The 27754-nt window shown below is 41.6% G+C and overlaps 2 protein-coding genes across 9 annotated transcripts; one reads left to right on the forward strand and one right to left on the reverse strand.

The window, feature by feature from the left end:
- Positions 1-794: 794 nt before the first annotated feature.
- Positions 795-16354, forward strand: rab11fip1a (RAB11 family interacting protein 1 (class I) a). 8 transcript variants are annotated; one of them, XM_037097357.1, is made up of 6 exons: positions 795-1772; positions 8306-8742; positions 8857-9724; positions 11863-13623; positions 13923-13998; positions 14782-16349. In XM_037097357.1, exons 1-6 carry the CDS (start codon positions 1423-1425, stop codon positions 14977-14979), a joined length of 3690 nt encoding a protein of 1229 aa, XP_036953252.1. In that variant the 5' UTR covers positions 795-1422; the 3' UTR covers positions 14980-16349. The 8 variants fall into 8 exon arrangements, with proteins under 8 accessions (XP_036953252.1, XP_036953250.1, XP_036953251.1 ...); XM_037097355.1 differs by having other exon boundaries at positions 796-1772; positions 13923-14028; XM_037097356.1 differs by having other exon boundaries at positions 796-1772; positions 14779-16349.
- Positions 16355-16467: 113 nt separating this feature from the next.
- prlhr2a (prolactin releasing hormone receptor 2a) lies at positions 16468-26187 on the reverse strand. Its single transcript, XM_037097363.1, has 3 exons — positions 25963-26187; positions 22161-22641; positions 16468-19015 (listed from the first exon to the last, which is right to left on the reverse strand). Exons 2-3 carry the CDS (start codon positions 22619-22621, stop codon positions 18379-18381), a joined length of 1098 nt encoding a protein of 365 aa, XP_036953258.1. The 5' UTR covers positions 22622-22641; positions 25963-26187; the 3' UTR covers positions 16468-18378.
- Positions 26188-27754: the final 1567 nt, after the last annotated feature.

Here is a 27754-nt window from a genome sequence, read left to right on the forward strand (position 1 = left end):
TCCGGTGCAGATACTGTTATCTGTGTTAATATTGGCAACAACTTGTCTTGATCTAATCCTGTTATCAGTAACCATTGTAGAATGCATACATGATTGACCAAATGTCATTTAAACATTTTAGACACTTTTTGACAAAACATAATAATTAATTTCTAATGGATTCCTAAAGTGTGACAAAATGCTGTTGAAGGATAGAGCAACTTTCCATAGATTTTTCAATAATTAACATTTCTCATTTTTTATAAGTGAATGTTGAATTCTGCGAAACGTCCCAGCCTTCTTCACTTACTGAAAGAGTCTGAAGTGACATGTACTCTGTATTGAATATTACACACCTTCTAAAAACCCATGAAAAATGTGGTGATATGAAAGATTTTGATCTTGACTTCTTGCCCCAGAAATGATAAGCTGTTTAAGGAATATTGCCTGAAATCAATGATGTCTCAATCATTATGATGAAAGGCACATTGCCATTTCAAGTTCCAGATATGAAGATGCCAGTGAAAGATGAACGACGGAGTGACTTCATCCTGCTTTGTTCTGGATGACTCACATCGTATTACTTCACCTGAACATACTGTTCCTTGAGCTTCCTCAAATAAATAATACTATCATCTTATCGGTGTTGTTGTGCCAAAACAACTTTGTTAATAAGAATAGATTTCCGTATAGCCTACCTTATCTGCCTATTATGATCAAATTACCTGCAATCTTTTCTTCATTCATACATTTCTCAACAAAACTCCTGAAATGAACGCCAACATGAAAAAATATACTGCTGTGCCTTGATATATATTTTTTTTTAATTCTTTAAATTCCAGAATAAGATCACTGAACTCAGTTCAGTATAAATCCTTGTCCCATTTAACTTCTCTATGTCTTTAGCGAAGGTAAACTGACTCACGATCAGTGTCTGACGTCGATTCTTAACGGTCCACTATAGTCCAACGCCCCCCTAAACCACCGTCCAATTACTGACGGGCTCCAAAAAATTGACGGGAATATCAGCCAATCAGGCGGCAGTTTGTAGAGTATGGGTGGGAACTCCTAACATCAGGGAAGTGAGCTGTTTTACTTGGGGAACTGTTTTCATGAAATCTTCTTAAAGGAGTGACTTGCAACGCAGTGATGTCCTGGGTGGGTTACTCAGGCTAATACCAGCTCAAAGTTGGTTAGCCGAGTGTTAGCTTAACTTAAGTGTTATCAGAGGTTTAGATATTACGTGACGAAGAGAAAAAAAGAGAAGTATTACGACACCAAACTGAGCTTCCTGAACTGAGGTGAAGCTAGGTAACCAAAACCTCCAACCGCAGAGGACGCCGAAGGTGAAAAAGGGAGTTCAGGAAGAGGTTGACCAAGTTCCCGACGAAGTGAGCTATTTATAACGTGATTCGGATTAAGTAAAGCTGAACGGATTTCGCGATGTCTCTGGCCGACCAGAGCCAGCAGTGGTTCCCGACGAGTGTCCAGGTAACGGTGCATCAGGCTCGGAGCCTGCGGGTGAAGGGCAAGAATGGCACCAACGACGCCTACGCCATCATCCAGGTGGCCAAAGACAAGTTTTCCACCTCCGTGGCCGAGAAAAGTGTCGCTCCGGTGTGGAAAGAAGAGGCTTCGTTTGAACTGCCCCTCTTCCACCCGGGCAACGCTGAGCGCTGCACGCTCTATATCATAGTAATGCACCGAGCTCAGGTGGGGCTCGACAAGTTCTTGGGTCAGGCTGTGGTGAACCTCCTGGATCTGCACGACAACAAGTCGCGCAAAAAGACAGAGTAAGTGGCTGCTGTGATGCTTCATATTCACTCGTAACATTACATATGTATCCGGTGTGTTCCCTGGGTGTTAGGTTGTTTGTCGTAGTTAAGAGCCACACAAAGTTATCCACCAGCTTCAGGTAAACTAAGCAGAGTTGTTTCTCTTTTTCTTCTTCTTCTTCTTCTTCTTCTTCTTCTTCTTCTTCTTCTTCTGTAAGTTGTAGCTCAGCCTTCATCTTAATTCCAGTTTGTTTATAGTGCAGTGGCACCCCATGAAGTCTCTACTCTACAGAACTAAAGCAATCCATTCAAATATCAATAGTTACCATGTTACCATGTTTGACTTTAGGCAACACCATTACACTTGAAAGCATGGTTGAACTATAGTCTAAAAATAAATAGGTCAGTCAACAACCATTAAGTCGCCCCTGGGGCCGCCATCTCCCTGGTTGGGATTGGCTGTTATAATCAATACAGAATTAATATTACAGCCTGTCTTAGGAGCCAGTTAGCCCCCAGTGATTATTGCAGGGCAGACCTTAAAGGACCCCTGACAACAATTGTGGCCACACTGGCATGGCAAATACATGTTTGAAATGTTGGGATATGTCAGCCCTTACAGACCTATGTCTTTTGTCGTTTTTAGAAAAAAATAAAATAAAATCAGGTAACATTTCCAATATTGATAAGGTAGTAAAACAAATGCAAATATTTATTTGATGTATTTCTATAAACAAGCCATCATCAGTGAGGAATATGGTCCTCAGAACTGTGTTAGGAGCTAAAAGAATGGTTTCTTATATGGGTCCCACAAGTATAAACAAAGTAAAATAAATGAATATTAAAATGAAAATAAAGCAATGCAGAATTTTGGCTTCAGACTAATGTCTGACCTAAACCTATGTAGTACATCATAAAGAAGCATGAAGGAAACTGTTGTGGCTTACATTTACCTCCTTGATTATGGTTTCATTGATCTGGTGGTCCAATCATGATTTGGACCCAATGAAATATTTTACAACCTGTTTTACACAAGCAGGGGATATTTTTAGCATATAACCTGAGGCATCAGTCTCTGGATTTGCATCAGTAAAACTGTATTTATGCTTGGCACATTATAGCTGTTCTCAAGCTGCTCTCTGTCTAAGCTTTCTATAATTAAACAGTGTCTCAGATCATTTGAGAGCATTCCTTTGTTTGCTTGTATGCAGCTGGGAATCTTACCAATACATTATGCATTAATCATTGAGCTCATCATTGAGACAAATAGAAACACAAATGATTTATGCAGTTTTATCACAACACCTTTTGCTTATATGTTCTGTAAATACAAGACCTTTAAACAGGCAACACTATTAAACAAAATAATGCTAGTTATTGCCCTTAAAATGTCAAAACATAGTGATGGACCGTCTGTCCCCTCCCCCCTCTTATCAGTGTCTGAGAGGAAAAGCAGAAGCTGCTGTATGATGATGGTGGCAAAACAGTCCTAGATTATTCTTATCCCAGTACTTCCATCTGTCTTCTCCTTGTGTTGGACGAGCCCTAATGTTTGGCTTTTACTTCATAGCTTGGTGTGAACTCTGTCACTTCCATGAAGGCCTAAGTGGAAAAATAATTTTCACATGCTGCTGCTATTACCGTAACATTCTTCAGGCCTATTTACTAACAAACAATACATCTGCTCACACCCAGAGACGTCAAATGAGTCAGGATGACATGTTTGGCTTGACACTGCATGGGTGTAACGTGGGTGTAACAGGAACCAAAATAAAACGTTGCATTAGTGTTGAATTTGGATGTACATGCACTCCCTGTTATGTAAGAGAGGTTTTAAAATAGACTCTGTCAACTTTGGTAACTTTGGTAACAGCGGTAAAACTTTCCAAGTGTGAGTTTTAATATCGATATGACCTTTGGTAAAGTGACGTGTTGGTCATAAGTTCTTAGTAATCACTCAGCCAAGGACAGCCTGGATACAGCACCAGTATGACCTCATTCACTTGAATACTGTACCGTCATATCTGAAACTTTATCTTATGTTTGCACCGTAGGTTTTTACACTATCGTGGCAAAGTTCAGTCCTTGCACTTTCCTCTCCAAGTCTGAACTCCTTCAGTCTCCTTCAGCTTGGCTTGCTCCCCTGGTCTCCCTTAAGACCCAGTATGCAGGCTGGGTATTGGATGTTGCTGTTTTCGCCTGGAAGCTGTGCGGTGTTCGATTACCATCCCACTTCTCTATAGTGCTGATACAGGGCGTGACACCGAAGACTTTGTTATTCTGCTGAAAGGGAACTCTGCTGTTGCCTCTCAGACAAAACAGTGTAGCCTTTCCAAGCTGAAATGAGGTTATTAGGCCTTATATTTGAGTTTGTGCGAGAATATGAGTCACTGTCACATATCATCAGACATTCTAATGAAAAACTAGGCGACTATTTCAATTAAAGGATTGGTTTTATGTTACATTCATGTTGTTATTAGGGCTGCATAATAATTTGAAATAGCATTGAATTTGCAAAACAGCTATGGGCTATATCCAAAGAAGCACTAATTCTTTGATAAAGGATAAAGGTGATGCCCTTACCTACCAGTCTTGTTCTCCATACATAAGAAAACATGCTTCTTTGGTACAGAGCCCAAAAATGTACACAGGATCATGATTAATAGTGTTTTTCTGTGAGAATGAAAATTGTGATGCAAAAATTGACGACAATCATATCATGCAGCCCTAGTGTGAGTTAATTTAAAGGGTTTATTTGAGTGCATGTTTTTACATTTACAAATGACCTAAGAATCCCTGATTAAAGTCTAACAGTAATGTCTTATGTTTTTGGCTACAACTAACAGTTATTTTGAATGTTAATCAATCTTAAAGCTTATTTCTAAGATTGCAAGACTACAAGTATTTTTTTGGTCGATAAAATGTCAGAAAATTGTGTTAAATTTCCATTAGTCAATACCAAGTTGTCAGAATTTCCTTCAAAAGGTTTCAGAAAATGGCATGTAGTCTCATCAAAAAAAATTCCCTCTCCGTCTTAACTCATGACCCGGAGGAAGTGTCTATATCTGCACAGACCCTGCCCTCTCCCTGTATTGTTCCTGATGTTCTGCTGTGTTCTGTGGTTTGGGAATGAGACTCAAAATTCAACTATCTTTCTCCAGAATCACTTCCTCTAACTTTAAATGCTGTGCTGAAAAACAGCAACACACAGATCTCACATAGTGTGCCTTAAAGCACAACAGGAGATATATAGGGCAAAATGAGTTCAACAATCAATCCATTGTGAGAATTGTTGAGTTACAATATTGGATCAGATCCAGTTGTTGCTGAGGCGGTTCTCCAGAGTCAGGTTCGTGTGTTGAGACACCTTAGCTACAATATTTATTTTGTAAACAAAGAAACCAAAAATATGTCCCACATGGATGTTTCATGTTTATTCATCCAACATGAGAATCATGGTAAGAGAATTCAAACAAAATATGATCCTAGAAACTTTCTTTCAGTGGCCTTTTAGAAACAATGTATCGTACTCCCTGATGATCCTGAAAAAGCCCTTGAAATGCTACTGATGTGTAAAAATTGTATTTTGTAGGAATCTGTATTTTTCAGCATTAGTACTGCTGAATCCACTCTGGTGACTCACAGGGTAAATACAGCCTCTCATGTTAATCATTAAACATGAGACAGGAGAACTGCCCTTGACAGTTGACAGAGGGAACCTGTCCAGCAGGACCAGTGAGAGCGTGCGTCCTTAGTTCTGTGCTAACAGAACATGTACACCCTGCCCATCTGTTCATAATCACAACAATGCATTGTGTGTGCACAGTCATCTATGGTGTGTTCTCTGCTGTAATCCACTAATCCAGACAGGACAACAACCAGCAGTCTCTTGATTGGCCTGAGACAGTGTGATCTCTCAGTCCTTGTGCTTTGACTAAGTTAGTGATTGTTTGTCTTGGCATGCTTGGTTTAGGGTGGGGACTGAGGGATGTTTGAATTAGACTCAGTGCAACTTTCATTACATCACGCTCCTCCCTGCATGTTGGAGAGTGTTTGAGGAATGTTGGGTCACTCCCAGCCTTGTTTCCTGACTGTTATCCTTACAAGAGCTGGTCTGGATGTCTGCTACAGTGCATGACACTAAACTGAATACTGCAGCAGTAAACTCCATATGAACTGTGGATATTTGTCTGGTTAATGCTTCACCATGCTTTATATTTAAATTTAGTGATAGATGTTGTCACTATTCCTCACCTTATCTCTAACAAGGTTCGATTAAACCTTATTAGAGCTCACATACCACTCTACAAATGATCAAAGAAGAAATCGCACAGTGACCTCAGTTTTTTTTTTACAGATGGTGAAAGGCATTTCTCAATTCTGAGTTCACTTTTTGAAACTCCTCACACAGTCTACTCTGCACACCAGAAGTCAATATGGACTCAACTGAGGATGGCTATCCAGAGCTTAAACAAATACACCACAAAATTAACTTAAACACAACAACTACCAAATCTCTGTGGATTTACTGTCCATTGTGCACATTTGCTATCGCAAAAAATGTTCTGTCCCAAACCACAAAATTACTTTCAGGTAGAAAGCAAATTGCTGCATCTGGCTACATCATCATCTAAATGTATAAACAAACAATTGTGCCTATTTTAATTCCTCAATAACCAGTATTAAAAACTTGCCAACTCAGGATAAGGAGAAAATGAGGCAGAATCCAGAAATGTCTAACTGTATGTACTGTTCTCCAGGCACAAAGTGGTTACAACCTTTCCCAGAATGGTGTCAGTTTTCCTTCCAATTTACTCTACATACCTCAACCCCACAGAGGAATCATTTCCTCACAGAGGTGGAAAGTTTATGATTCGTCATGCAGCCACATGATCAGATGTCCCTCATGGATGCAGTGAATGCTGGATGTGTGGACACAACATGCAGAATGTTGTTAGGGATGGATTAGGCGTGCAAGAAGATTTTTTTTTCACAGTTGTCACAGGTGTGATGCATAGGAAAACTGACATTTGTGTTAATTTCTCATGGAATAATGCAAAGATCATGGTGGGAAAAAGCAATAAAGTTTTACCTTTGAGAGACAAATGTTGAAACAAAAGCTGTCAGCGTTTTGGTGTAAGAGTTGATCCTGAGGTATATGAAGTGTTTGGGTTGTATAAGGGCATTTTGCAAAGCTGCATGTCTGTAATGGGAAATGACTGAGTGTTGAAAACGTGAACTCAGTGTGTAATGTGTGTAACAAAAATAGTAAATGAATCAGTCGGAGGACTCTGCTGTGGAACAAAAGAGTTAAAAGGGGGAAAGGCTCGCCACCATGGGCACTCCTGTGACAGTATTAGTACATCTAATAATAGCAAGGCTGTAATTATACAAGCAGAAAGCATCTGTAAATGGCACTAATTGCCTGTTATGGAATGGTTGTAGAAAGGGCTCTCCAGAACACTCCAACCTTTCCCTTGCAGACAATAAGTGCTGATTGTGTGCAACAGAGAGGACGTAGGGTGGGGGGGAGCTGAACAAAGCTGTAATTGTCAGGCTTTATCTGTGGTTGGCATGGCGCTCCCAACAGGAACTGGAACAAGCTGTATGTTAGTTAATGATAACTATCAGTCTCAGGTCCACAAGCATTTAAAGTCAGAGCTGTTAGAAACCAAGGCATTTCTGTTGGATTTATTTACATTTGATTTTTTGTAATTCAGCGTTAACCTCATTTATTTTAAGTGGACCCATACCTTTACTTGGCAGTTTTGTAGTGCTAATCCAGCTTTCTGGGTTGTAGTAACACTAATTATAAACAATTGGACTCGAAGGTTTATTAATCTGCTGTGTAGGGCTGCATCTAATGAGCATTTCCATTATGGATCAATTTGTCCTTTGTCTTGATGGATGAATTGTTTCGTTATAAAATAACAATAGTTGTTTTACCTCGAGTGTGCATGCAAATTTGAGCACATGGGACCAAATAAACCTGCAGCTAAAGATTATTTTCATTAATTTGATTGATAAATCAATTCATTGTTTTTTTCAGTGAAACGGCTAATTAATGTACCTGCCCATGAAAGCATGGCAAATCAGAAAAAAGCGATTGTTTTACTCGCCTGATTGATTAAACTATTAATCAGTGATTTCAACGTTCAGATTATAGTCTCTCAAGCAACTAAGCAGTTAATCTAAAAATCTAATTTTGCCCAACAGAAGGCTGTATCAGAAACCATTAATGACCTCTGATGAGCTTTTGTATCTGATTGATACAATGGCAGTGATTTGTCTTATTCTTAATTATAATTCATTTAAATCTTCATTGTCTGCAATAAGGTTTAATACACTGTGGTCAAGTAAAAATGTCTCACCCTGTTGCCATGTTTTTTTATTACATTCTTTAAGGGTGAATATGAGGCTAAATGACCTGATTAAATGTGAGTTTATTGCAGTCTAATGATATACAAGCTTGTCTTTTATTTTACGGAAATTCCTGTGATGCAAAAATTCCACCTTAAACATCTGTTTCATTTTGTCCCTTTGTTTTTCAGTTGGTTCAAGCTGGTGGACAAGTCTGGAAAAGAGGACAAGGCGCGAGGGGAGGTGCTGCTTGATATCCAATTTATGAGAAACAACATGTCAGCTAGCATGTTTGACCTTTCTATGCAGGACAAGCCGCGCTCCCGCATCTCCAAGCTGAAGGACAAAGTCCGTGGGAAGAAAAAGGATGGCTTCTCTGACTCTGCCTCAGCTATTGTGCCCTCTGTCAGCCAGGTCCTCACCGACAGTGATGCTGAGCCAGATTCACAGTCGCTCAGTCAGTCTCCAGGAGTGAAAAAGAAATCCAAATTCAAAACACTCTTTGCGCCGAAATCAAACTTGCAGCGTAACATCTCACAGTCCATGTCTACACTGGGGTCTCTGCCCGAGAAGAATTCATCTCTCAGTGGCAGCCGCTCATCTGGCCTTAATGTTGACTCTCCCGAAGGTAACTCTACATCTCTCTACTCCGTGTGTGCTGTCTGTTTACTCAGTGCAACGTAAATAAAGGTGCTTTGCATGTCCGCAATGACGTCATGATTCACTGTCTCTCCTCCCACAGGCAAGAAGAAATTCAAATTCCTGGGACATAAGCGAACAGGCAGCTCTGACAGCAAGGTGTCTCAGGGTCCTTTCTCCCTACTGGGCCGCTCCAAGCAGAGTAACAGTGACCTGAACAACCTGTGCATCAACGGCAACCATGTGTACACAGAGGAAGAGCCCAAGAGTGGATCCACTCTCAGTTTGAACAGCTCTGGCCAAGGATCTGTGGAAGACATCCACAAACACACCTCTGATCCAGATCCCTCTCGTGTACCTGTCCCCTCCATTCACGTAGAGTCAGACAGGGCAATACTGGAGCAACAGCGCCATCAAGAGGAGGAGGAGAGAAGACAGGCCGAAGACAGGCGCATAGCAGAGGCCAAGAAGCTGGAGGAAGAGGAGAAATACAGGATAGAGATGAAGAGGCTAAAGGAGGAGGAGGAGAACCGAGTACAAGAGGAACAGGAGAGGAAGAGACGCTTCCTTGAGGATGAAGCGAGGAGGAAGAAACAGATGGAGGAGGAAGAGAGGAGAAAGCGTGAGGAAGAACGCAGGATGCTGGACGCAGCAGCTGAGGAGCAGAAACGTCAGGAGGAGGCCTCCATGAGCGACAGGCTGACGTCTCTGTTTGGAATGATCAGAAAGAAGGAGGAGAAAAAGGAGGAGGTCCAGCAGCACATCAAAGAGGATCTACCCACACCAGCCCCTCGCAGTGACGCCAAAGACCTGCAACAACCAATCTCCCACCACTCCACCAACCCATTTGAGGACATCCCCCTCAACTCAGATCCTTCAGCTGATCAGCCAAAATCAAGCCGCAACCAGCAAACCCCCTCTGCCATGGTCTTCCTCAACCGCACTGCTAAAGTGTCTGCAGTCAAACCCAGGTAGGCCTTCTTTTTATTTGGTTCTCTTAACAAGTAAGGACTAATTAAGACCAAATGAGGTGATTGATTTGGCCAGTGTGTTTTGGAGAAACGCAACCCAGTGTCACACTGTGCAGCCAATTCACATACAGAAAGCTGGTGATCACACAGATTAACAGTATTGTTGTTCAAGCAAACACTGAATTTAAAAATGCATACTATGAATATCGTTGACAACTATAATACTTGTAATGGACATTTTTTTTTTATATTATAAGCACTGTTTGTGGTAAGATGTTCTGTGTAAGGGTGAAACGAATACTGTCACATAGGCCAAAAAAAGATGCTGGACACACAGAGGTCTGCCAAATTGCTCCAATTTGCTATCATGCTGTTTGGAGCCTCAAACAACATTGCTGCCAAGATACTGCACCTGAATAGGAAAAATAATCTCTGCAAACTGGTTGCAGATAGAGAAAGTATCTCTTGAAGTATGGCTGTACAATTAATGGAAATATTGTCGAAATCTGAATATGGCCAAGTTTAATATCCAGATTACAAGAAACAGCATTTATGATGAAAGCTCTGTAGTGCTGCAGAGATGTCCTGGCCAAATGTTGTTCTCCAAATGTAAAGAATGTGTTTGTTTGGTTCAGACCCCAACAAATGTTCAATCATCATGACTTTTCAGCATAAATGAAAATTGTGACTAACAGTTTCCACTCATTGTGATTCAAATCCCACTTGTGATGTCTGTCAAACTAATCACAATGTTTTTTGTTTTTTTTCCTACCATATTGTGCTGCCCTACTCCTGAGTGGGGAGCCAGCAGAGTTAGAGCGTACAACAATGTTACTCTCCCAGTTGTGTCCTCCCACATCTCCACACGACACTGCATTAAACACTGGCATACCTGATTTGATCTGAATCCAGCTTCACCCTGCGTTAATGTTATGTAATAATATTACTGTTATGTCAGTGTTATGACACTTGGGACACTTGTGGTTGCTTGGAGTCACTTTATTTTTAGCTTTACCTAACTACAATTCAAATATTGCCTTCAGTAGGATCCCAAATGAAGCAGCGTACAATGAAAAGACACCATTGTACCATGGTTGTATATGGTCATTTTGTCTAACCAAAAGAAAACTTAACCATACAAGCAACAAGGGAGTTGTTTTCTTCTGCTCTTTGTTATCCATGCATATATCAGTTAGAAATCTTACTCAACAGAACCAAAACACTTGTTTGTGATTATTTAGTTTGGCCCTATACCATGCCTGTCAACACTTAAACTGTAAATTTCACAACTTTCCATTCTGTTTCTGTTAACATTGGCCCAACCGTGTGACTGTCTTGAATTACCAAAACCCAGAGGTTGGTGGACCTGTTTGACCAGTTTGGCCGCTGTACAGATGAGAGTCTGGGTGTGACTTGAGGGTGTTTCTGAGGTTGTTGTGGAACAGGTAGTGGACTGAACAGAGCTCGTAAGGAGGGACTGAAACACAGTCTTACCTTCTTTGCTGACGTGCTGGTTGATTTCATTTTGTTCTTTGATTTTATTTATTTATTTTTTGGGGTTGGACTGGATTTTTCATAGGTGAATCATAATGGTAAGGAGTTTGATTTTGCTCTTGTCATTTATGCTTCAGTGGTCCTTGTTTTCAAGGCTTTTAGGGTTTTAAAGTTGTTTGTACTGTTTAGTCGGGATATTGTGATGCTGTGTTGGACTACCTTTAATCAAAGTGAGATAATCTCAAAGAAGAGATGTCACATTGTCGTCTTTTCATACTGGACTGTCAAAATTCTTAAACGTGAGAGTTGCAGCTAAAAATAGAAATGGTAACCACGAGGCATGTGAATCTTGGATGTTCTGTGTGTAGGTTGTGTCTTTGACATTGACGGCAGACCATTTTATCAACAGATGATTTTGTTGTATTTAATGAAAGCCTAGTTTGGGGCAGAATTAGGAAAGTATCTACTGGTTGAGTAAATATTGAATTTTCTGTGGGCTAAATTATAAGGTTGTAGATGGGCCTTTTAATAGTTTCTGTGACTGACTTGTTGACATGTGAGATGCTAGTTTAATTGGTGACGGGTTGTACATTGGTGATGATGGTCAAACTGACCCTTAGGCCTTTGTCTTCACTCCTCGGCAGATTGCCTCAGTCTCTGGAGTCTGAACCCGCTGACTGCCGAACCCCCAGTCAGCTGCGTCCTTCCCCAGCCACCTCTGAGTCAACCGTGTCTAGTGTCCCATCTGAGTCCCCTGATACTTTCTCCAGCCTCCACTCGTCTCTGGCTCCACCAAACCTAAGTCAAAGCCTGTCTGGTTCCCCTCCTGGCAGCATAGACAATTTGTCCTCTGAAGGATCCTCACCCACCATGGCGGATAAGAAGAAAAGAGCACCCCTGCCACCCTCTCATCCAGCGCATGGCACCCAAAGTGGAGGAAATCAAATCCATAACCCTGCATACGTAGACGGCCCGCAGCAAGGCAAAAAGCTGTCTCTTCCACTTCCTGATTATGAAACCCTATTTCCTCAGAAAAGACATGGAGTGAAAGGGCAAACACGATGGGACCACATCATCGCCGAGGTCAATCAGAGACAGAGGGACATTCCATCTGATTTTCTTGGTCCAGAAATGAGTGTGGATAGTCCAGAGGAGCATGAATCCAGTGTGGGGTTTTCACTTCCACAGAAGAAATCGGCTTTGATGCCTAACCAAACACAACCTCAGGAGACCAAACCTGTGTCAACCAAGAAAGTAGCGGCCCCAGCTCCCCCTGAACCAGTCACACCCCCACAACCTCGACCAGCTGCAGAGTCCAGTCTCAGACAGAGCCAGAATCTTCCCCAACAATCTCTCATGAGGCCCACTCCCTCTGCTGCACCAGGACCTGTGAACACAGATGCTTCAAGCAGAGAAATTACTTCAGCAAGGTCCAGGGAAGGAGCACGGAGGGTGTTGCAGCCATCACCTGCAGCCAGAGCAGCTAGCCCATTGAACAAGGATATTTCAACACCAAATGATCAAAGAAACGCGCAAGTCACAATGAACAAAGAGGCACCCACAGCCAAACCCAGACAGAGGGTGAGTGGCAAAGAGCCAGATCAACAGGAAGACGCCGTTGTGACACCAGTTGTCTCCGACAAAAACATGAACAGTAACATTCAGATGTTATCTAGTTCAAGTGTGAGCAGCATGGACAAAAAAGGCAGACAGGTGGAGACCTTTGCAGCGTTTGATCCATTCCCCAGCACTGATCTGCTTGCCAAAGACCCATGGGCTCAGATGAAGCAGAACCAAGAAGTTGATGATCATTTTAAACACAATGTACGAAAAGAGCAGAAACTTGAAGATCGGGGAATGACGGCACATGATCTGGATAGCATTTTTTATCAAGACAGACTGACAGATCCATTTGCTGGATTTAACGGCAGTGATTCAGCCAAACACAGTGAGCACAGGGAAAAAGATAATTTAAAGGTAGACAGTCCGGCTTTCCAAAGAAGGAATTCACAGAGACGAAACCAGACACCTCCTTCCACAACTCATCCTGATTATAAGATATCGAAGTCTCCACAAGAACCCGCATTTAAAGAAGAATCAACCAGAACCTCAGCTAATCAAGGCCTCAATGCACAAAATATCATCAATGAGGCTTTTACACCAAAGCTACAAGCTGATGTGAAGACACAGAGCCATGTGTATGGAGGAGAGGATCCATTTGGAGCTGAACCTTTCACCTTGAATCACACAGAGCCCCACCAGGTAGTAATGGAGGAGCCAGAGCCTCTGGCAGGAGGTCTGTCTGGGGGAAAGATGCCTTTGAGGGCATGGGTCACACCATCTGAGACTCAGCCTGGCAATGCTCAGAATAGCAATGGAGGTGGGCTATCCTTTATTCCACGCAGGTGAGATTGACTAGGGTGTTTATCTTGACTTTGTTTATGGCATCCGCCCGCTGTTGTTGTATGTGAAGGCAGAAAGGTGTTGGGATCGACACTGGGTGGGACTGTTTTTGAAAGCTTGTCTTGACATCTTTCCTCCCTTTTGATTCTGGATGGTGGTTTTGAATAACAGTGGAATGGTTTGGAACATTTGCAAAATCTTTGTATTCTCCTTACAATATGTTTTCTTGTTATATTCAATGGAGCTTTTGTGCATATTACTGATCTCATCTGTAATGTTTGCATGTGCACTTTCTTTTCAGGCCTCATCCTGTGAAGCCCATGAGCACAGTTGAGAGCAAGAGTCCCTTTGGCACCCCTGCTGTGAAAGAGATAAAGGTCCGTGACAGCACACCAGGGAAAATTCAGGTACTGCCATGTTGACATGAATGACAAACAAGGATCAAAACACCTGCACATTTAGACCACTTCAACACTGAAATAAGCGTGTGGTACATTTTTTCAACATAGGTAAAATAGGCGATTGAGAGACTGCCTTTTTGTTTTTCCAGACCGTATACCTCATCAGACTTAATCCAGAAGACTTGTTTTGAAATGTCTTGATCAATGGCCGGCTGAATTAGACATACCATTTTTTTTCAAGAGCTGATAACACAAGTCGCTCAGGAGAGAGACATATCGCTTCTATCTCATCTCCGTTGAGAGTTGTGTTAGGCAGCTGACAGGGCTCACTTGTTAGTGTCTCATAAGCCGCTAACAACACTCACTTGTTAAATATCTTTTACTTTCTCTAGATTTGCTTTCAAACTCTGCAGACTGAACTTCATCACAGGTTATAGCGACACCTATGACTTTCAATAGATAGCAATATGACATAAAAATGGTCTACCTTTGTTGTTTTTTTATTCAGCAGGCTCAGTAGTTTTCTTTTGTATTTTAACTTTGTATATGCTTCTGATTTATTCAGAATTCATAGTTTATTGGTATACATTTTAAAGTTTTTCACCATTTTTTCACCTTTTCAATTCGATGGCCAGATGCATTGTGTTTTTGTTCTGCTTTGTACTGGTCTAGTGTACAGTCTGAATGACAATAAAGATGATCCTTGATCCTCGATCCCTGAGTTTTACTGTATTAACATCTCCTCACTCCCCTCAGCAGGCGAACACAGTGGAAAGTGGCCCTTACACCCAGCTGACACAGGAAGAGTTGATCACACTGGTGGTGAAGCAGCAAACCGACCTCTCCAGGAAGGACGCAAAGATCACCGAGCTCGAGGAGTACATCGACAACCTGCTGGTCCGCGTGATCGACGAGAAACCCTCCATCCTGCAGTCTCTCAACGCTAAGCCGGTGTAAGGCGATGGCTTCTGGGGAGAAGAGAGTCCCACTTAAGGACCCGGTTATGTTTGTATGGAGTGTTTGTACTGAGACACAGTCTCTATGAAGGTCTGAGAGCATATGCACTTTTTCAGTTTCAGAGTCAGATTTGTTTGAGAATGCTGTAAAACTGACTCTGAACTCATAACGTTTGGTGATTGCTTAATAACAAGCAAGGAAAAGAATCTTTATAGGCAAATGAATGTATATGTTTTGACACTAAGGTACTGGAATTTGCTTTAAATAAACGTCTTACTTTGAAATCTATTCAACATCCTAATTTACATACTGTACTTGCTGAAACTTGGGTTGAGCTTTATTCGATATACTAATAATACAGAGAAAAAAAATATTGTTTTGATTTTTTTTTTTTTAAACCATTATCTGGCTGTTCACACCGTGCTTTGTGTAACTTATTGCTGTGTGATTAATGATTATAAACATAAACAATCATTACAAGTCCATGCAGCACCTTGGTGTGGTAAGAATGTAACATTTCTCTCATATAAATATATTTGCAGTACATTCATAATTCAATGCATTTCTTCAGGTCATAACTAATTAAATGATTATGACCTTATGAGCTGAGTAAAGATTAAGTCTGTTTATATAACAAGTGCACCCTGACTGTTCCCTGTTCTCTGTTTGCCCTTATGGTTAGCATGTGTTTTTTTTTAACATTCCACCTTTGTTGTACTCACCACAGTCGAATGTTGGCTCGTCTTCCAGTCCTTAGAACGATACACTGTGCCTATTATTGCTTCAGAGGGGTCTTATTTAGAAAACCAGCAATAAATAAAACAGGCAGCTTCTCGGGAGTGTATACAGCTTGAATTACACAGTAGTTCTCTTTCTTTCTTGTTGTAATTTAGCCTGTGGACACAGAAATATTATGCAAGTAATCATCCAGAATCAAACTGTTTGTTGTATTTATAAAATGAGAACCAAGAGATAATCAAAGTGTAATCATCAGAGGAACAGCAATAGTATCAGTATCTGTAATAATAACCAACCAGCCTTGTCTTTGTATGTGAACTACACTAATGAATGAACCCTGCATATATGCCTTTATATGACTGTTATTTTATGTTTGGGCAGAAATGATAGCAATATTAATCTTCAGAATGTACAGCCCTGTGCCTTTGAAATTTTTTCATGACTTTTCTGTCTGAGTTGCTGGATGGACGTTGTACGCTACCTCTTCTTTCTCTTTGGACTTGGAGGTTAAAGAATGATGTTCTACCTGTTCGTCTGACACAATGATAATACTTCACTCGATGTAAAACATCTGAAAGAAGTGATGCTGAGCAAAATATTATTTTTATTTGAAATAAAGACACTAATTATTTCACCAGTTTGTGTCTGCAATGACTTAAAATTATCTCTTTTCTCACAGTATGTACAGCAGATGGATGAAATGGAGCTTACAAATATTGAACCCACATATTTTACCATAATGCAGTCGCTTAAACAAGCTGCATATCACAGTGACAATTCAAGCATTTGCTATCACAGCAGCTTTATTTTCAGTGCCCCACAAATTCACTATATACTGTTTGCTTGAGTAAATGTTTGGCAAAAAAAATACAGTTTGAGGAAATGATCAAGCCTTCACAAAAAAAATAAATATATATGTATATATTCTTTTGAAGTTTTATGCTTTATCTAGGAATGAATTGGTTTGGTGCTAAGAGCCACACAGGCAGGTGAAGTCTGACAGCAGTGACATGGATTATCATTCTGATAATCGAGGTCTTTTTCATGCGATGTGCTGACAGTCACAAAAAACTTTTCTAATCCTTGAGGTCTTATCCTTGAATTCAAAAAGTCACAAACTGCCCTCATGTGAAAGAGACATTGCCTGAATAGATGAGTTTAATCTTTGCAAAAGGCAGGCAGGCTATTTAATTTGATTTGAGGATTTCACACAACAAAGGAGCTTACAAGGTTTTATGACTCCAGAGGGAGTTTCACAAAATCTGATAAATTACCTCAAGTGATGTCCCTCAAGTGAATCCTAGGCCAGATATGGCAAAATCACAGTTAGCCAAGGCTGGCATTGAGGGTTGTCATTATCGGTAAGGTGTATGGCAGACCGATCGTTCTCCTCAGTTTGTCCTTCTCCCTTCATGAATAAACTAGGGTTTAGCAAATGGACTGCTGATGGAAATTCATAGCAGGCTAGCGAAATCTGTTCTTGTACATGATCCCTGACATACATAAGCAAAATGAATAAAAACTCAAAGTTAAACGAACATTTAGAACATACAGTATACCGTATCTCTTCTAATCCTCGCACTGTGCACAATCCAATTGCAAGGAAAAATGATGACAACGTACGTCTCTGCAAGCCAGGCACATGTGCAACTTTACATCTGTTAGTGTCCAATTTGTAAATCTATCTTGGGACGAGGCTGTGCTTATGATATGGTCAGGTTTAGGCACAAAAGTCACTTGGTTAGGGTTAGAAAAAAAATAAAGTTTTTGGTTTAATAAACCTGTTTTGGTTGCTGCAAACACAGCTGGAGATGCCTTCAGGACTCCCAAAAAACATCCAAATATCCTGTTTCACTCTTACAGAAGTAGAATCTACAGCCACCATCCCCTCTACCTTCCAAAGTGAACGTGTTGTAAGTTGAACATCTGTAGAAATGTCAATATGGTACATAGCCTATGACACATACAAATAGTGGTTTGCAGATGATGTTTACTGAAAAACGTTTCATTCTGGCGACTGGGCTGAGTTTGTGTGTGTAATCTGAGACATTAACCCCCATCAACAACAGAAAGGGCACAGTCCACAGGTCTGTGTGTCTGTGCCTGAACACGACGAGAACAAGGAGTGTGCAGTGAGCATTTTTTGTACTTCTCACAGAGTTCGTACAATTATTCTCACAGTCTCCTCACCTATCTTCTTCTACCTCACTTCCTTCCCTCTCCTTTCTTTATCACTCATTGGCTGTTCGCTGTTGGTCACACCTTGTTTATTTGATGAAGTTCACCTGAGCACTCCCTGTGTTAAGACTGCAGGCCAACTTGTTCACTTTGTTCACCTTCTCACTAGGTCACAGTATCAGTAGCAGGAGTTTCCTGTTACTTTGAACTTTATCTGTTTATAAGAGACGTGAGACTTATTTGACTTAACTAACACTTGGATTCTTTCATATGCAAGTCCATGCATGACTTTTCTGACCATGACGATGGTTAATTACACATTTAGGCGGGCTGAGCCTATCCCGAGTGGCTAACTATGGGACACCTTCGATAATAGCTTGATTACATTAAAGACATGGGACTGATGTTTTTAAGGTAATTCTGCTAACCTGATTGATGAGTATAATCAAGAACTAACCAACAGTAGCCTATAACCCAGGAGCTTCACAACACCACACTGGCTGTGGCGCAGTTGTTGGCCGAGATGCCGATGCGGCGGCGACATGTGAACATTTTGCGGAGCTCGGCGCGGAAGCGATCATGCAGCCAGGCGTAGAGGAACGGGTTACAGCAGGACGAGCTCATCGCACACAGGTGACAGAGCAGTTGAATGAGCAGGAAGTAGCGCTTATCGATCAGGTCGATGTCGATGTCGCGCAGCACGTTGAACACACTGATGGGCATCCAGCAGAAGCCAAAGGCCGCCACCACCAGGCTCACCAGCCGGAAGGTCTTTCGCTTGCGCATGCGCTGCGCCTCCGCCTGGCTCTGGGTGCGGTGGCCGGGTACGACACAGTTCCTCAGTTTGACAGAGATGCACAGGTAGGAGATACAGAGCGCAGACAGAGGCAGGACGTAAGTGATGAAGAGGGTGCTGTACGCGTACGCCAGCCGCTCCCTCTCCTGGCCCATCCAGAACTCCTCGCAAATGGTGAAGCCTTCATTTTTAAACTCCACGTGGTAGGTGTGAGCCACCGCTGGAGCCACCAGACCGCAGGACAGCAGCCAGATCCCGGACAGAATGTAGGTGCACCCCAAGACCGAGATGCGCTTTTTCAGTGGATGAACTGTGGCATAGTATCTATGAAAAAGCAGACGAGAGGAAAGCCTCGGTTAATGCTACCAGACTTGTTGCAGATTTGATACATCCATCGAAACTTTTGGAAAAATGTTATGGGAACATGCCAAACTTGAGTTAAGAGGAGCAGAATTGCTTGCCAACAGCAATCAACATGCAGGTGACGGTACAGCTGTTGAGCACCACAGGTAATACAGCCTTTCAATGACCTCAGATGGGTGCCAGCACCATATTGGCAGTGCCCCAAAAGAAAAAAAAATGATGCTTTGAACTTCACAAAAAATCTATTCAGCTTTGCCCTGTTGCCAAGGTGTTTACAGATAAGCAGGAGTTGGGCTTCTGGCACACAGCTTGGTGTTAAGAGCACAAAACTGTGGAGTCAAGAGCAGTGGGGGAGTTATTAGCTTGATGAATGCGGCCAACACCATATTGACAGTTTCCAACACAAAAGAAAAAATCCTCACTCACAAGAACAGTCAAGTTGTCATGTACACGTGGTGTACGCTGTTTAGTTTGAGGTCAAAGAAATGGCTGCTATTTAAACTGCGTATTTCATCAGCTTGTTTTACATGTAAATTAATTGTCCTAGTGCATTCCCCGAAGGAAGCATGTATTCCTATAGAAACGTGGGAGGTTAAGTAGCTTTTTCACGGATGGCCAAATGAGGCTGAGTTTGAAGTTGGGACGTCAGGGATATAATTGGCCGTTTTTGACTACTTTTGATTTTACCACTATATTTCATTTCATTCACTTCATTATATGTTTTTTAAACTACTTACCATGCCGTGTTTGGTGTCATTATTTTCAGCACATCTCACATATGTGACTGAACAGTTATTATTTCATTTTGACTATATTAACACAATGGACCTAAAATCACAAAACATAAAATCCGGAAAAAAGTTAGGTTTTTTACTGTGAAAACCACAAATATGTTTAACGAACCATTTTTATTACTTATAATGCAAATACAAATTGTTGTTTGCTAAATTTGAGTTAAACGGAGAAACGGAGTTACATTTAATTATACATTATACATTTAAATGCAGGCAATGCCTCAGGCTCAGGTCTCCCTCAGCTCTCCTGCCTGCTTCACATTCAGCAGTCTCCTCATTGTTTTGAGTCACAAAACAAAAAAACGACCTACATTACACACTAAACACACTACACCAAACACTACATAACACACTAACTATACACTCCAAACACACTAAATGTCACAAATCTCTCAACTCTTAAAACTCACTATCTCTATCTCTGTATCCATCACTGCTGCTGTCAATCTTCTGCCGCCGACCCTCCCACAACTTCCCCTGTTTCTCAGCAACCAAATCACGTGGTTTGCCATATAATTGTGTGGTTGGTTGGTGTGGTGCCTTTTTCCACCAAGAAACATGTTTTCTTGCTTGCAAACACTTCCTGCTTGCCTGCTTTCATGACAAAAGCCAGTTTTTATCGTTTCTTCCTGCGCCAGACACAAAGCAAACATGACGGCAATGTTCGCGGAATTTATTTATTATAAGTCTGGTTTTGGATGCACCGTCGAGTCAGGAGGTGGGGCGTGGGGGTGGGCTCGCAGCTAGCTACACACGAACATCAACAGATTCCAATTCCAGTTTGTTGTCCCTGCGTATCCGGATCTCCTCAGACAAGAACAGACTCAGTCCGGACTCGTTTAGTCTCATTAATCTACAACAGTCAGTTTAGATGCACAGAACAGGACTGAAGCACTGGGAAAATCCCGGTCCAGCTCTTGCCGCTGCAGGTCTAAATCCACTTGTTTCTTAAGGTATGTCATGGGGGTGGGCTCTGCAGTGATTGGCTCTGGTGTGCATGTGGCTATGGTGGCTATGGTTGACAATGATAGCGGAATTGGTAGAGCATTTATGAAATAATTTATTAACGGTATCTTTGTAGTCCAAACAAAGCTGATGTTGCACACCCTCAAACCAGGCAGCAACCATGTTGAAAATCTCAGGTCAGTCTGATCCTGATCTGCAGAGATATTTGAGACACACACACACACACACACACACACACACACACACATTCCTTGCTTTTATAGAGAAATAATAGAAGAGCAAAGGTGGTTTCTATGGCTCAGGAAGTAGAGTGGATCATCCGCTAATTGTTAGGTCAGTGGTTTGATCTGACCAAAGTGTCTTTGGTGTGTTTGAGTGAATGGCTTGTCAACCAAGTGTGTGAGACAGCTATGTCACCTCTAACTAGTACATTTGTATGTTGCATAGCACACTCTGCCATCACTGTATGTTTGTGTTAATTGTTCAATGTGGCAAGTGTTGTAAAGCACTTTGAATCATTGGATAGGACTAGAAAAGCGCTATGTAAATGCAACCATTTACCAAGGTTGGGACTTTAAATCTGTAGCATGGAAAAATTGTGCCCTTTTTCATTGTGGCAAATGTAAATGCATCCCTTCAGCAAAGCCAAAAAACTTGTCAAGTGGTATCGTGAATATAGCAGGATATTACATTTCTGTGGCCTCCCCAAATCAGCAAAATTGAACATCGGTGAAGCTTTAAGGGGCTCCTTCATTTTTTCCCATCCCTTTACTATGTTATAAAGGTTCTTGTGCATGTAAAAAAAATCTTGAAAATTGCAAAGCTCCTCTCTCCCACATCCAACACTGCTCCTGAAATGCCTCGACAGTGGTCCTGCCTTTTAATTCTGTGACTTTGTGATCACTGTGTCACACATTTGCATAGTTTATGATTAGTTTGGCACGTAGGAATTAATGTAGCTACTCTGTTGTTAGCAGAGCTGGGTCAGGCGTGTGTGAGTGGACCAATCAGAGACTTGGAATTCAGGAGGGGGGCCAGGAGCTAAAACAGAGCGTCACAGAGAGAGGGGGAGTACAGTGCTGTAGCAATGGACAGTATGAGAAACCTGATGATTTTAGTTTTCTCATACTGAGACTAAAATCATGTAAACCTATTTTAGTGGTAATCCAATATAAAATAATAGGGTGACTAAGCTGGTCGGAATGAATGCCTTAACACTCTATATTATACATTATACTGTAAGATATGTGAATGTAATGCAGGACGCCTGTAAATGAGGTTCTATAGAATTCCCCACTAGGTTTATTTATAGTCTGTCCACTGTCTTCTGGCTCTCAATGACTCACCTGTCCACGCCAATAGCAGTGAGAGTGAAGACCGACACATACACCGTCACAGGCTGGATGAGGTACACCAGGTAGCACATGAAGCGGCCAAAAACCCAGCCGCGTGGGTTGAAGGCATAGGCCAGTGTGAAGGGGACACACGTGGCACACATCAGCATGTCGGAGAAGGCCAGGTTACCGATGAAGAAGTTGGTGACATTGTGCATCTTGCGGGTGCGGCAGATGACATAGAGGAGCAGGTAGTTGCCAAAGACGCCCACCAGAGCCACCAGGGTGTAGCAGGGGATGATGAGCAGCTTGAAGGACTGCAGCAACTCCACGCCGACAAACTGTGGGCTGCGGCTAGACGAGCCATTCTGCAGCGCCACCTCGAAGACCTGACCTGTGTCGTTACCGCTGACCTCATGCATCACACATGGAGGGGTGAGCTCAGCTGCCCAGCCACTGCCTGTGCTCTCCATCCCAAAAGACTGATGTCAACCTGGGGGAGGGGAGGGGGGGGGACATCATGATTCAACAACACTTATTCAACAACATCATCATTCAACACTGTAAAATATTAAAAATATGCTGAATGACTCTATCTTTGCACCCGTGCTACCCAGTCATCAGTTGGTGGGCTGGTTTGTCAGAACAATTACGCCAGAACTACTTAACAGATCTCCAGGAAATTTAGATGGAGCCTGGGTCTCGTCCCTGATCAGATCCCGTTAACTTTTGGTGACAACACTTTCATTCATTTCTAAGGGAATAATGCACTGATGTTGATGACAGTAATCTGAAATAATTAGATGGCTGATATCTGTTCAGCTCAGTCTCCAGGACATAATGTCGTCAGTAAACATTTCTGCAAGCCACAGGCACGTCCAAGGTTGACATTTGTACTAAATGTGGAATATTGCATTCAAATTATATGCTTATTCACCAGCTTTCACATCAGGAGATGGAGGAGATGCTGGTGGTGTTATTACGAGGCTGACAAACAGCTAAATGGAGACCTGGGAAGACCTCTCTGTGGCACCAAAAACATTTTTTTTTTTTTTTAAAGAGGTTATGTTACACACATTTCCAGGTCCATACTTTTATTTGGGTGTCCTTGTAAAGTAGGTTTAAATACTTTAGTGTTCAAAAAACATATTTTCTAATATGGTGCATTGCAGCAGAACTCTTTTACACAATGCCTTGAACGTGAGACGACTCGTCTTTGTTTAATCATTGATAATAAGTTGCACATGCACATAACAGGCAAGATGTAGCCAGTCGGAGGCAGAGTAGGGTGGGTCATGCTGGGCAAGGTGGTGTGATCTGAAATAACACTGCTACAGCTGGTAACCATGGCTACAGTGCAGCCGCATATGTTCTATAACATATAGATATATGTTTATGTGAGGCCTGTTACATAGTGACGCACATACGTTATGGAAGGTTTTTTTTTAGGGAGACAGGCATTTTAAGCTGAAACACTATCTTTTTTTCCCTTAATACTAACCAAGTAGATATTGTGCCCAAACCTCAGCAGAACATAAGCACAGCATTGTGGCAAAAGAAAATTAGAAAATTCTGCCTTAACAACAATAAGTAGGGACAAGGAGAAACGTTCAGATTTAACTGACCTGCGGTTTTAGCAGAAAGGTAGTTAGCTAACATTTATTCTGGCTATTGAGTTGATCTATAAGTCAGTACCAATATACAGTTTGTGTCAATCAAGTGCCTTCGACGTAAGTTTTCCCTTTTATTATAATCCCATTTTGACACAGACACAATTTGATGAGCGAGTTTCTCCGTCCAATTAAAGTACTTCCTTGTGATGACATATATTCTCAGGCTTGCAGGAAAATCACCTCTGACAGTCACTTTCCTTCACTGGAATAAAGGTTTCCATTGTCGAACTTAATAAAAAAAAAAAACACACAAAAAAAAACAAAGAGATGTTTTGTGTTTTCAGTTTACAGTCTTTAGCGAGTTGGCAATTGTGCTACAGTTCAGACTTAACTCCTGTCGGTCATTGTGAGTCATTGGCATTTCAGTTATTTCATCAGCTGTTCAACAGTAAATTTTAGAGGAAAATGCGACTGCGTGACTCAGACACACTCTGGACTATTATCACTCTGCATGTGCACGGGAGCTGTTGGTTCCCCCTCACATCAGTACAATCCAGCTATATTTTGGCCCAATTGTGGAAAATGTAAAGACGCTATTATGATGTTACAACTGTGTGACAGGAGAGGAAGATAGTGACAGAAAAGGGCAGCACTGGGAGGATGGATTCACTCAGTGGTGACACATTTTATTTGCTGCATTGTGAGTGTACCGATTTCCTGCTGGTTAAAGTAAAAGCCTGTTGTGGAGCTCTTGAAGGAAATCTGACTTGACTAAAAATAAGGATTTCTATGAATAGTGGGCATTAGATAAAACAGAAGAAAGACATCCCCTGAAAAGTATCTCAGCATCAGATTCTCATGAATTGACCCAATTATTAGAATAAAGTCATGGCTCAAAGAGAAATGGAATAAAAAACATGATAAAGAACTGAATTGTCACAGTGTATAAACGTGTTACTTAATCAGATTCCAGGCTGAAGTCAGAGGGTGTTTATGTTGGACAGACTGTAAAACCAGTTTGGTTTGTTGACTGTATGTTTTTCGATTTCATGTTTTATGTTCATTGTTTTTCTGATGATGGCTAATCCTTATGTGTTCATTACCATTGTGACATTTTATCTCGTGATTATGACCGCTTTCCCAATACATTTACATTTTGATCTTACATTTATGACTTTCCAGCTCATTCTTTTGACTAATTCTTTTGTGATCTTTCATTTTTATCTTTTATTCCCCCACATTTTATCGAAAATTGTTGACTTTTATTCTCATTCTCAGGACTTTTTTTTAGACTCAGAATTGTCATTGCTGTCTTATCTATGACTTTTTACCTCATTATTATGACTTAGCCTGGAGATATTGTTTTCATCGAGTTTAGTTTGCTCCTTTTTAGTGTTTAAGTGGTGGAAATGTGCTTTCATAGATGAGGCAAGGACACAAGGTGAAGAGCCTCTCTAGCTCTCTCTGCACACACACACACACACACACACACACACACACACACACACACACACACACACACACACACAGAATGTACCTGTTACACTATTGATTGACTGCTTGATTGCTTGATCGATCTACCTAACTAACGTTGGCTGTTTTAGAGAGCCCAACAAAGCTTACATTATGTCTGAACTGTGTCTCTCTGAGACTCAGCATCCTCTCACATCACTGCAGGAGGATCAGCAGCAGCTCTATTATTCTTATATTCTCTTCAACAAGTGAATGCAACATTTTGTATTAACACGCATGTACTGTAAATATCCTATAGAACTCATCTGCTCGCCCAACTGGTTTGAACTCTGTGTGCCTCAGCTTCTGCTGAAATAGTCGGAGGGATATTTGGATATCTGAGACATTTCGACGCTTTAGTGAAAGCGTTGATAAAATATGCCCTCTTACTCTGTCTCAAAGAAGAAGCTGCGTCGAACAGAGACGCTGCCTGGTCAAACTGCGATGCAATTCGAGGGATACAGAAAAGTACCGAGCGCACATCGTGAGCGAATCAAAATGAATTCAATAAAAGTAATCTCAACGAAATCCCGAGAGGTAACTTTTAAAACAAGAATATCTGAAGAGAATTTGTTTTTTTCTTAACTGACTGCACTGATACAGACTCGATGCATTAGTGGTTCAACTCTACATTTTTGGATCACAAACCAGTTCCAGACGTCGAACAGGAGGGAAAGTAACAGACCTACCCGCCGTGCGTGGAAGCCTCAGTGTGGAGCTGCAGCGGAGATCCAGCGTCCGTGCGCCGCAGGAGAGATGCGCTCCTCTCACGCAAATGACCGCACACCGCCTGCGGGTCTGTGAGCAGCACTTACACCCCCGCACAAGCCCTCTGACCCTGCGGTATCTGGGGTGTCATCGTGGATTTGCGGTGCGTTTACGCGTGTGGCACGAGTGTTGTCAGGCGATCAACAGGTGTGACGGGGCTCGCTCGCTTTTTATATCTTTGTGTAAACTTGACTGACAGCTCCGCTGACAGAGAGCTTCTGACGCGCGTCTCCGCTGAGGATCGTTCAGTCTGCGCGGCTTCAGCGAAGAACTCCTGTAAAATAATCCTGCTGTCACACCAACACAGCTACTTTTAGGCTCCTGGATAAAGAGGAGTTACAGTTGGTCTTTCTGTTCATTTCTGCATTTTGTCCTCTACTGGCTGTCTATAATATTTCTCAATATAAAGAAATGTAGTGGACATGTAAACATGTTAATTATTAGCCTAATATAAGCTCGAAACCCAGGTGCCAGAGTAAAGTTTGGCAGAATATGTCTCTACAAATGTGATGAAATGATAGAAGTGTGCTGGTGCTTTGGTTAGGTTTGGCACAGACACACGCTGGGTTTAGGGTCGAAATATGTTTTGGATTAAAATAGTTGTTTCGGTCACTACAAACACAGCTGCACATTTTCCAAGTCCCACTTATAAAGATTTTATGAAGATTGTGGCATTCATGATTTTTTCCTATCTATTCTTAGTTAAGAACAAATCCTACAAACACTCATGAGTAGTCTTACGCACGTTTCAGTGCCGAAATGTTGGCATGGTTGTGTTTTCTTCTCTTGTGCAGTTCAATGAAATACAATATTGCAGTGATAATTCTGTCATATTTATCTATCTATCTGTTTATCTATTTAGTCATTTGATATTTTTGGTAATTTACAGAGAATTTCAATATAGGAACACAGCTGCGAACAATTCTGAGGCTTACAAACACGGTGATGAATCTAATGTAGGGTTTTCTTAAGGAACCTCTTAAGAACAACTTAAGCACGACCGCTTTGAGTGACAGGCAGCCAAAGAGCTGTCTGCCTGGCCTCAACTCAGCTTATTCAAGTCACTGCACTTGATCTTCTGGCTTTATTGTAGTGTTGATGCCTTTTAGAGGTTTTTTTAATTCAAATATCAGACACATCAAATGTCTTTCTGTGCAGTTAATTGGACTAAAAGACCAATGTGGAGGGAAAGAGGCCAGTGTTTTGGTTTGACAAGCGACTCTGTTAGGGAGCGTTAGCCAGCAGACAGCTGCTGGAGCCACCAGAGACGTTATATTAAATCTGGACACAGCATTAGAGGTGGAGCCATATTCATTCCAATGAAAGCTGCTCAGTGATGCTTTGAATCCAAATAAGCTTGACCCCCAGGGTATGAAAGTATTGTGATCATCCATATTGTGGAGCCCAAAGAGCATGTGCACAAGGGACTTCCGCCAGACGAGTCAGCTAACTAAAACAGAGATAAAATGATTTATTCTGGTGGCTCTAATGAGAGTTTCCGAATTTAATCGGACCAAATGGTTTAAATTATGGCAGCGAAACAAATCATTTTGAGGGGCTTGTGCAGCTCATAGAAATGTATCCACCATTTTACAAACACTTCTTTCACAGTGTAAGCTTGGGGTGAAAAGTCTTGTGGTTTGCCACTACAAAAACCAGCTTCAAAGCCGAGCGCTCACCAGGAACCCGCTCAAGCCCCGAGGGAGAGCGGGT

The sequence above is a fragment of the Acanthopagrus latus genome, chromosome 5 (genome assembly GCF_904848185.1).
Source record: "Acanthopagrus latus isolate v.2019 chromosome 5, fAcaLat1.1, whole genome shotgun sequence".
Lineage (NCBI taxonomy): Eukaryota > Metazoa > Chordata > Actinopteri > Spariformes > Sparidae > Acanthopagrus > Acanthopagrus latus.

Bases quoted from the DNA above. Each gene is read 5' to 3' on its own strand.
- prlhr2a (XM_037097363.1), bottom strand. From the start codon at position 22,621: ATGGAGAGCACAGGCAGTGGCTGGGCAGCTGAGCTCACCCCTCCATGT. The intron at 19,016-22,160 runs GTGAGTCATTGA...GCTTTTTCATAG, and splicing joins ACTGCTATTGGCGTGGACAG to ATACTATGCCACAGTTCATC.
- rab11fip1a (XM_037097354.1), top strand. From the start codon at position 1,423: ATGTCTCTGGCCGACCAGAGCCAGCAGTGGTTCCCGACGAGTGTCCAG. The intron at 8,743-8,856 runs GTAACTCTACAT...CTCCTCCCACAG, and splicing joins TAATGTTGACTCTCCCGAAG to GCAAGAAGAAATTCAAATTC. The intron at 13,624-13,922 runs GTGAGATTGACT...CTTTCTTTTCAG, and splicing joins CTATCCTTTATTCCACGCAG to GCCTCATCCTGTGAAGCCCA.